Source organism: Nyctereutes procyonoides, unplaced genomic scaffold (assembly GCF_905146905.1).
Source record: "Nyctereutes procyonoides isolate TBG_1078 unplaced genomic scaffold, NYPRO_anot_genome, whole genome shotgun sequence".
Classification (NCBI taxonomy): Eukaryota; Metazoa; Chordata; class Mammalia; order Carnivora; family Canidae; genus Nyctereutes; species Nyctereutes procyonoides.
Window position 1 is genome coordinate 19,271,032 of NW_026575034.1, and position 11,345 is coordinate 19,282,376.

General features: G+C 38.8%; 1 protein-coding gene across 1 annotated transcript; it reads left to right on the plus strand.

Moving 5' to 3' along the window:
• Positions 1-3,448: 3,448 nt before the first annotated feature.
• On the plus strand, positions 3,449-4,393 carry LOC129505133 (olfactory receptor 10A6). The gene has a single exon (XM_055318088.1). It carries the CDS (start codon positions 3,449-3,451, stop codon positions 4,391-4,393), a length of 945 nt encoding a protein of 314 aa, XP_055174063.1.
• Positions 4,394-11,345: the final 6,952 nt, after the last annotated feature.

Here is an 11,345-nt window from a genome sequence, read left to right on the forward strand (position 1 = left end):
TCATCTGTTCACTCTGGGGAGTGAGCCAAATCGTCTCCTTGATTGTTCACTCCAGTGTAAGTGGATCCCTGAATCTCTTGGTTTTCATTTATATCCAATGAGATTTACTGTATTATGTTTATTTTGTAGAGAGAGTTATAGAATCAGTGAAAGGTAGTTCAGATTGCTTATAGCTTAAAAGCTCTTTCAATAAAATCAATTGTAATGATTTTTTTTCCAAAAATTTTCAGTGACTATATTTCTTCTACAAATGATCAAAAGTTCTTTGATGATACAATGAGCATTCAGTTTTCTACAACTAGGCTTCACTCTGCTTCCCTTAACTAGTTTCCCACCATCGCCCAAACTGTGCATTCCACCCAGTCGTCCTCTACCTCTAGCTCACCAGCCTTTGCTCAAGCTCTCACACCATCAATCTCTTCTTTCCCAGTTTACAAGTGTTAGTCAGCCTCCGTTTTCACCTCCTTTGGAGACGTCCTGCTGAACTGAGTCTCTTGTGTGAAGAGGCATTTATTCCCCATAGGAATAGGAAGGAGCGATGCTCCAGGTGTGTGCTCTCGAGGGTTCTCACCTGAGGCGCCAAGGTCAAGCCCCTTTAGTCATCATGCAAAAATATGAGAGAGTGTTTATGAAGTGATTCCAAGTCCTCCAGGGAGGGATTCTACAGGGCATATGATTCCATGTCATATAATGTTCTAGAATCAAAGCCCTGAAGCACGGAGTTGTATTTGTGAGAAGATGGCTTTTGAGTAGAGGTCAAACTTTGACAATGTAGCAAGACATTTAAAGAGACAGAGTCAATGGGTAAGAAAGGGAGGATTCTGCTGTGTGTGTGTTGGTGGGCTTTCCACTTATAGTTCATCTCCAGCTGATCATTGGAGATGCTGTTGAAGTGATGTCTCTGTGCTCAGGATCCCTAGACACAGCTGACACACCGGAATCAGTAGATTCCTTGGTTTTGATGCTGGTTAATTCCTTTTTCTCTTCTTTTTGGAGAAAAGTTTGGGCAATAATTAGGGGTATAAGTACTGGGCAGACATTAATCGTCAAATCTTAGAATTTTGCAGCTGGAAGGGAACTGAAAAATAAGTGCAACTCCTACCTCTTCAACTGGAAGGATGAAACCTCTTAGGGAGCGCTCTGCCTCAATATTTCTTTTCCAGAGTTCTCCAAGTCGGCATTGGGGTCTCTAAGTTCCAGAGAAAGGGTGCAGCAACTGCAGTCAGTGACCCATTACCAGTCATGAATGTCTTTTTCCCCGTAAGATGCTTATTATCCATTCTACAAAGCTTTTCTATTTTACTTACATTATATTCTAAATTTTCCAAATCTATCCACTTTTAAACATTTGTAACTAAATACACTTTATTCTTTTCTCTCATTAGAAATGAGTTTTAGGTGTTTGATCCTGTGACTGTTTTTTACTAATTTCAATTTTTTTGTGATGCAAAGTATAATTAGTATGATTAGTATGGACATTTAATTTTTATGGATGATATGGCCAAACTCAAATCAACTTGCTTTCCACTGTGCTAATGTCCTACTGATCTTTACTCAAGAAAACATGAAATGTTTTCATCTCCTGTGTCTTTCTGTTCTCCTGTGTTCCTTATTTCCCACGTTTTTTTCGGCTCGTTTTCAAAACATCACAGTAAAGACAGTAGGTCTCCACTGAAATGCTACGGAGTCATCAAATACCTTTGATCTGAGCTAGTGTTCTCTCCTTATTATGCCTTCCTCCTCCACCTATTGTGGTATTCTGTGATTTGTTTTTAGCGTTCCCACCCCATTCCAAATTTTTGAATCCCTTATATAAATGTCTTGTAGCCCCTTATTATTACCTCTGCTTGCCAACAATTTTCTTTGTTGATTTCACTCTTCTTTTCAACACTCTCTTCCTTAAAGATACCATGGATTTCCTCATTTTTTTATTCCATTATTCATCAAACATTGGTTTAGTATCAATTACAGGCCAGGGACTATTGTAGACATTGTGAATGTAGCAAAGAAAAAACCAAATTCTTAGATTCCTGGAGTTTATATTTTAATGATGGAGTTATATATTACTTATATATAATTGTAAATATTATAAATATGTAATATATACATGTGTGTACATGTAAATTCTAACTCCATCATTTGTATATATACATATAATACCAAGTGCTGATAATGGAGAAACACAGAGCAAGGTATAATAGATAGGACCTGAAGTACTGGACTATCAGTGGAAATCTGTTTTGTATATTGTTTCCCGCTTTCTGTTGAGCTGAGGATCCAATGTGTTCTTGTGATTACTGAACCTAGAAAATGATACTTGCTCAATCAGTGTTTGTTGAATAATAATTAATGATTAAATGAACTGATGAGAAGGATAATAGGAGATAGAGAAAAGATAGAGAGAGAGAGAGACAGACAGGAAATGTTTAAATAATAGTTTTAGAGTGATGAAAACTGGATGATTCTTAAATATAATGGTCACAAGGATTAACCGTAGAAAACTGGCTCTTAAAATTTCCCATGCAGACGAATCTCAGTATAATTGGCCATGACCAGTGTTTGCAGTAATCAATAACCCTGAAGCAACTCACACTATTTATAGATCACTTAACATAGTGAAATATGAAATATGAAAACTGCTGGAATTCACAAATGGGGTTGAACTTAGATGTTTTTTTCATAATTTTTTTCAAAAAAACTTTTTTTTTAAAGACTTATTTATTTATTCATGAGAGACACAGAGAGAGAGGCAGAGACACAGGCAGAGGGAGAAGCTGGCTCCATTAAGGGAGCCCGATGTGGGACTCGATCCCGGGTCTCCAGGATCAGGCCCTGGGCCGAAGGCAGGAGCTAAATCACTGAGTCACCCAAGGATCCCCTGTTTTTTTCATATTTAATAAGCCTCATACCAGTACTTTGAAATGATAAATATTTGCAAGAAACATAAATCACCTGTGCTGTAACTTTGAATCATTCAGTTGTTTAAAGAAATTTGTGGGTATCTCTTTCCCTTTCTCTACTTTTTAATACTTTATTTTTGGTGGTTTTAAAAATATCTATTTATATAAATTGAGAAAAATGATGATTCTGATAGTTATGACATAGGAATGGAGCCACTTATAAATTATCAATGTTTGTTTTGAGGCTACGTTCAAAATCAAACTATATGATGTACAAATTACAAAAGCATTCCGATATAATTTTTTACTTTTCAGATAAGACTTCTGAGCCAGCATTCTTCACTTCCTCCTTTTTATTTGACATTTATTAATCCAAATAATGACCATTTCTAACATTGCCTACTGAATTTAGACAAGATGCCTTCCTTTTTACATCTTCTGCCAAGAATACCTGGGGTGAATTGCAGACACAGACTCCCAGCTATTGGACTGTGACTTCATCATTTATATACAATGTCCATAAAAATGATATACTGTCCACCACTGGAATGAAAAGGCAAAATCAAAGCTCTGTGGTTGAATTCATCCTCTTGGGCTTTTCTAACTTTCCTGAACTTCAAGAGCAGCTCTTTGGGGTTTTCCTGGCTGTTTACCTGGTGACTCTGATGGGAAATGCCATCATTATAGTCATCATAGCCTTGGAACAGAGCCTCCACGTGCCCATGTATCTGTTTCTCCAGAACCTGTCTGTGGTGGACATGAGTTTCAGTGCAGTCATTATGCCTGAAATGCTGGTGGTCCTCACCAGGGAGAAAACGTCCATTTCATTTGTGAGCTGTTTTGCACAGATGTATTTCATCCTTTTCTTTGGTGGCACTGAATGTTTTCTCCTGGGGGCGATGGCTTATGACCGATTTGCTGCAATCTGTCACCCTCTGAGCTACCCAATGATAATGAACAAAAGGGTTTTCATGAAATTACTTATAACGTCATGGACCTTAGGCTTCATGTTAGGTACTGTGCAAACATCATGGGTTTCCAGTTTTCCCTTTTGTGGCCCCAATGAAATCAATCATATCTCTTGTGAAACCCCAGCAGTGCTAGAACTTGCATGTGCAGATACCTTTCTGTTTGAAATCTATGCATTCACTGGCACCATTTTGATTATCATGGTTCCTTTTGTGTTGATACTCTTGTCATACATTTGGATTCTCTTTGCCATCCTGAGGATGCCATCAGCCACTGGGAGGCAAAAGGCCTTTTCCACTTGTGCCTCCCATCTTACGTCTGTGACCCTCTTCTATGGCACAGCCAGTATGACTTATTTACAACCCAAATCTGGCTACTCCCCTGAAACCAAGAAGCTGATGTCATTGTCTTACTCACTTCTTACACCTCTGCTGAATCCACTGATCTATAGCTTCAGAAATAGTGAGATGAAAAGAGCTTTGATGAAACTATGGCGAAGAAGAGTGGATTTACACACATTCTGACTGTGCTGAGAAGCCATGTGATATATGGTCACTGCCTGACTGAACTTTACTTAAACCTAATAAATGGTGGCAACATTTTGCATTTCTTTATATGAGTATGCTTAACCTCTTGTTTTCTACATATTTGTTAATATATTAAAGATATGTTCATATATTCATGTTTATTCTTTTTTCATAGATATATAATGTTCATTAATACTGAATATAAAAGTTTCTTTAAAATTTGCTTATTAGTTTTGACCCTTGCAGTATGGTAAATGAAGAAACTAGTTTTATACACATATATATTCGAGCTTTAATTTCTGTAGAATAGGTTTCACAGTGTGGGCTGAATGGGTCAAAGCAACTGTGAATTTGCAAATAAAATATAATATTTTATAAATATTACCAACTTACTTTTTTAAAGAAAAATACTTATTTATTTGTTTTGGAGACAGAGAGTGAGAAAGCAGCATAGGGGAAGCAGAGGGACAGAGAGAATCCTGAAACCGACTCCCTGATGAGCATAGAGCCCAAGGAGGACACAGGGCTCTATCCCACAACCCTGAGATCATGAGCTGAGCTGAAAACAAGAGTCATCTGCTTAACCAACTGAACCATCCAGGTGGCCCCCACAAATTACTTTTTAAAAACATAATTCAGGTTGCCTTTGAAGACCCAGCAAACATGACAAATAAGGAGATGGGCTTTTTTTTTGGGGGGGGCTTTTTTTTTTTTGAGTGAAAATCTGTTCCATGCATGAGTTGAAAAGAGCAGTTCTTTACTGGGAGGATCACACTGGTCTATTATAGGTCATATATAGTTTTAATCAGGGTTATCTTAGAATATATTCACCTAGTGTGTGATTAGACAGCAGCAAGGGATTGTTTTTGAAGATCATTTGTTTATTTAACAATATTTGTTGAATAATTTCTATGTACCAGAGACTGTGCCAGGTCCTGAGAGCATCAAGATTGGCAATATAGTCTAATGAGAGAGATAACTATTAAGCAAATAACCACGCACTAAAAACACAATTACAGTTGTGATAATTGTTAAACGGGAAAAACACAGGATACCCTGGAATCATCATAAGAAGACCTTATATGATATGGGGGCGGTGCATAGGATAGCATTGGCACTGGAAGGACCATGAAGGCCTCCCTGAGAAAGTGAATATTGAAACTGAGTCCAAAGACAGGTAGGAGTTATCCAGGCTCAACTCCAGCATGAGGGGGTCGGGAGAAGAGTCATGTATGTGGAAAGAAGGACATGTGTGAAAGCCTGGATAGGAAGGAACTTGATATTATTCCAGTGAAGGCAGGAGGCTAAACAGCAAAGGAGGAATGAGATGAAGAGGTAGGCAGAAGTCAGACTAAGTAAAATCTTGTCAGTATAAGAACTCTGAATTCACCTGCTAGTGATACGGGACCAGTGAGTTAAGCAAAGCAGTGACATGGACATGTTTGTACTTTTAAAATGTCTTCCTGGCTCATTATTGATGGAAGGAGTTCAAGAGTGGAAATAGGCAAGGATCCCTGGGTGGCTGACCAGTTTAGCACCCGCCTTCAGCCCAGGGTGTGATCCTGGAGTCCCGGGATTGAGTATTGGGATTGAGTCTCTCATGGATAAATAAATAAAATTTTTTTTAAAAGAGTGGAAGCAGTGTGGATGGAGCAGTGTGGATGATTCTACTCATACTTAAGAAGTCAAATTGACAGGACTTGTTATGGATTGTTGGGAGTGGGGGTAGGAGAGAGAAGTGAAGAATGCACCCATATTTCTTGTTGGAATAGGGAGTGGATGGGTTTTCCATTTGTTGAGATGTGGAACATTGGAAAGGAAGAATTTTGGGGGAGAAATCCAATTTTGGATGAGTAAAGTTTGAGACTTTTGTGGAAAATCAGTCAAGTAGATAGTTGGGATATATAGGTCAGGCTCAGAATGGAGATTCTAAATTAGGGGAACAGGCTATAGGGGAATACCTAAAGAGGGATGTGTGATCCAGGGAGGATCTTCTTAAGATGGAATGACTCCAGGGATCCCTGGGTGGCGCAGCGGTTTAGCGCCTGCCTTTGGCCCAGGGCGCGATCCTGGAGACCCGGGATCGAATCCCACGTCGGGCTCCAGGTGCATGGAGCCTGCTTCTCCCTCTGCCTGTGTCTCTGCCTCTCTCTCTCTCTCTCTCTCTATGACTATCATAAATAAATAAAAATTAAAAAAAAAAAGATGGAATGACTCCAGAATGTTTGAAGTTCCAAGGAAAGAATCCAAAAGAAAAGGAGAGGTAATGAATCCGTGCGGCTCAAGCTTGGAGCTGAGATGTTTTTACCTGAGGAAGAGAGAGAGATACAAATGGACCAAAGTGTTGTATGGATCATAGAGAGAGGAAGACAGAGCTGTGAAGTTGCAGGCATTCCAGGGACCAAAGAGCTAACATTAGGAGGCTAGGGGAAAGGTATCAGGGATAAAGGAAGTGGATCTGGAAAGAAGCTTCAGGATGGTGCCTCTAAGCCCTAAAGGAATGAGAGAGCTCCAGGAGGGATTTAGTGAAGTATGTGGAAAGATAGACTAAATCCTCACTGCCATCTAGTGGCTCAAGCATATAATTGCTTTAATCTCACTGCTGAAAGCTCAGGGAGCTAAATTTGTCCGTGGTTCACCAATACCATCTCTGGTGAACTCACAGAAAGCAATAGAAGCAATCACATCAGCCCTGGGATCAAAGAATTTGGACAAATGACAAATGCAGTGGCAATTTTCATATCCTTAATAGGTATAGATGTATCTTTTTGTTAGGCTTAGGAGCAGAAAGACTGAGGGACATCTTCAATCTCCCCCTTTTCCCATCTCCATTCCTTTGCCACCATGGTGGCATGGTGCTCCCCCATGACCACCACCACTATCACTACCATCAAAATCACCACCATCACTTTCACCATCACCACCCCCTTAGCCATCACCACCACTAACTACTACCACCATCACCTTCACCATCACTACCACCTTCATCACCACTGTCATTACCACCACCATCACCATATCATCACCATCACCATAATCATTAACCTCACATGCCACACATTATGCATTCACAAGAGTGGGTTATGTCTGTAATTTCATTTGAATATCCATTCATAAATTCAAAGCCACTTACTGGGTACCTAACATGTACCAGTTGCTGTGCTGGATGCTAGGCAAAACTTTCGGGAGATCACTTTGAATGACTGAAGCAAATAAATGAACTCTTAACAACACTGTGTGGTGAGTGTTATAACTGTGGTTAACACTTGTGCTGTGAGACTTCACTGGATAAGACTTCCAGGAGGAGCTCATTGTGGTTCGTTTGTAAAGACTGATAAGCATTAGTTACAGGGCAAAAACATGAAAGAAGACTCCACATCTAGAGAAAAGCTGGTCTGAAAAACATGTTAGATTTTAAGATCTCGAGTGGAATTGTGTGACAGCTGTGTGGAATACTTGAGGAAGGACAGAAAATAAATTCAGACTGCGAATGACTTTATGAGCTAAACAAAGGAGTTTGCACTCAGTGTGGAAAGGCATGGGAGAGTCACTGGAGGATGTTATATAAGGGAGAAACAAAATCAAACTTGCATTTTAAAAATAGCTAGTATTTACTGGACATTCACTATATACCTGGCTAAGCCTCTTACATGGTTGAGCTCATTCTATTCTTCTCAACAATACCACTCAACAGAGGAGCTGAGAGACACTAAATAATTTGAGTATTCAAGATTATTTTTTGGCTGTATGGGATTAGAACACACCTTTCTTGGACGTCAGAGTTCATGCTGTTGGTCTATAATCTTGCTTTACTGCATCTCACATGATGGAAGCAAAGGAACTAAAAACCCTCTCAAGTTGGGCTTATGTAACCCAGGCATTTCTCCAATGGCCATGCACTGAGCTGTTGTCCCAGTGGACATCTCAGGCTGGAGCACACTCCTGGAGGTACCACACTGGCTACAGGACTGTTCTAGGACTACAACAGGCCGTCAGCAGAGATTGTGGGCAGAATTGTTCAGATCAAATACTAACCATTCTTGCAGGAGAGACAAGACCTGAGATCATCACACGTCCTTGTGCAACCCTCCTATTTTTTGAGTGAGGCCTGTATTGCGATGTATTTCTCTCTTAGGACCGCTTTAGCTGTATCCCAAAGATTTTGAATGGTTGTACTTCATTTTCACTAGTTTCCATGGATCTTTTTAATTCTTGTCTAATTTCCTGGTTGACCCATTCATCTTTTAATAAGACTCTCTTTAACCCCCATATGTTTGAGTCTTTTCCAAATTTCTTCTTGTGATTGATTGAGTTCTAGTTTTGAAGCATTGTGGTCTGAAAATATGCAAGGGACAATTCCAATCTTTTGGTATTGGTTGAGACCTGATTTGTGACCCAGTATGTGCTCTATTCTGGAGAAAGTTCCATGTGCTCTTGAGAAGAATATGTATTCCCTTGCATTCGGATGGAAAGTTCTGTATATATCTGTGAAATATATTTGGTCCAGTGTATCATTTAAGGCCCTTCTTTCTTTGGTGATGTTCTTCTTAGAAAATGTGTCGTTTGCTGAAAGTGCTATGTTAAAGTCTCTTGCTATTAGTGTATTATTATCTAAGTATCTCTTTGATTATTAATTGTTTGATATACTTGGCGGCTCCCACATTAGGAGCATAAATATTCATGATTGTTAGGTCTTCTTGTTGTATTGACCCTTTAAGTATGATATAGTTTCCCTCTTCATCTCTTTCTACAGTCTTTGGTATAAACTCTAAATTATTCGGTATGAGGATTGCTTGTGCAACTCTCCTGACACCTCGTGTGAATAATATGGGCATAGGAAAGAGTTGCTTTGGGGAAGAAGACAAAGGCAATTCTTTTTAGAAAGTTCACATTTCTTCTAATTTTCTACTTTTCCACCAGAACTTAAGAGGGGAAAGCAGATATTCATTGCACATGAAAATTCTTTCAATCTCTGTTATTACTGTTTCTAAGTATGACCTGTTTCTTTTTTTCGAACATCTTAGCTTTTGCTAATAAATTTTGTGGACTTGTGATATTTGGCAATTTACAGATTATCACGTCAATGTTTCAAAGAAAAATATAGAAAACCTGGTCTTGGTGTTAGGCCTTCTAGGTGGGCTGTTTCTCTGTTTTCTTGATTATCATCCAGAAACAGGAGCTGACCATCCCTGATGTCATTAGAACAATATCCCAGAAGCAGGCCAGAACTCCCTATAGGTTTTAATGGTCGATAGCAGTGGAAATATCAAGAGTGGGGCATAGACATTTCCATCTTAATAACTGCAACCTTTTTTCTTGGTCTATTTCTTTATGTTTCATTTAGAAATAAAGCTATTCAGTGACCATCTTTTATTGCACTTTTTTCTTTTTCTTTTTTTTTTTGCACTTTTCTTTAGAGTAGTGATTCTCAAATTTGGTTTGGGGACCCCTGACAAACAATGAGACCCTTTTAGAGGTTCTGTGAGGTCAAAATTACTTTTAAAATATTATTTGCCTTTTATCTCTCATCCTCTCAGAAATGTACAATGGAATTTTCCAGAAGCTACCTGATGCATTTTATCATGACAGATTGCATGTAGAATGAATGAGGATCCAGCTATGTTCTATTATGCCAGACAAAAGAGATTTGCAAAAATGCAACACAATACCACTCTTCTAAATAGTTTTTTAAAATATAATTAGTTTCCATCAAAATGTTATTTCTGTTAATGTGTGATTTAACAATAACTACTGTTTTTTTTATTATTTTATTTTTATTTTTTTAACTACTGTTATTTTTAAAGGAGCTAATATGTACATATCTTTTAAATGTCTTAGTTTGAATTTCTAATATAGTAAATATCAATTAGTGTAATCTGGATAAACAAAAGATCTTTGAGTTTATCTATAAATTGTCAGAGTATAAAGCGGTCCTGAGACTAAAAATTTTGAGAATGGTGGTCCAGAGAATTCACTGTAGACAATTTCTCAATGATTTAAGAGGAGGATGTATGCCCTGATTTACTTGGCATCCCCCTTGTGCTAAAAGAAAAGAAACAGCAGCAGAAATACACATGTTTACAGCTCCCTGGTCTCCAGGTGTCAAACATGCCTCTCTGTACAGTTGATCTGTTTCCTTGGTAACTAAACTGTCGCTGCCTTGTGTGGCCTATTAACCACCTCCCCTGGATGGCTGGATTCCACAGGGTGATGGCTGTCTGGGAATAATTAGTGAACTTCGTAAGGAAGTTTCCTCAAGCAGGAAATTGGTTCCTGTGGAACTTGTTAAACATTGACTCCACAGTGAAATCATGAAAACATTTACTGACATCAGTAAGGGTGTCCAGGTCCCTGGGGAGCACTTACCAAGGGCGAACAGTGTCAGGAACCAGGGACTATGAGTTTATTCTTAAAGGTTTAGGTGTCAGTTTTAAGCTGTGATGAGGGAGCAATTATGTTAAAATGACTCCTGTGTTTCAAATGAAGCCACTCTTTGAAGCCTCTTCCCTGAGTTAAAACACTGGTCCAGAGTAGGGATGTTCGATATAATTAAAGTCTACTTAAATCCAGATGTTCCCTTTCATTGAACCCTTTTTGCCACCACCGACAAATAAAAATAACAAATCCTCCTAATCCTGGAGAAGTTGGCCAAATTTCAGATCGTCTCAGATGGTTGTGAATTTCCAACAACTTGACCAATCTCTACTCTGTGTAGAAAGCAGTCAAGCTTTCCCTAGCTAACTCTTTAAGACTTGTCTCACATAAGCACTTGAGTGTAAGGGAAAAAAAATCTATAAGCAAAACACCTATATTTTCTCAGAAAAACAAAACAAAAGAACACCAAGAATGCAACACAAGTGAAAAAAAAAAAAAAGACAAAGAGCAGAGCATAGAGGCCTCCACCTCAGTAACACATTTTGTGAGCCTCCCAAAGGAGTCTGTGATGGGG

Bases quoted from the DNA above. Each gene is read 5' to 3' on its own strand.
- LOC129505133 (XM_055318088.1), top strand. From the start codon at position 3,449: ATGAAAAGGCAAAATCAAAGCTCTGTGGTTGAATTCATCCTCTTGGGC.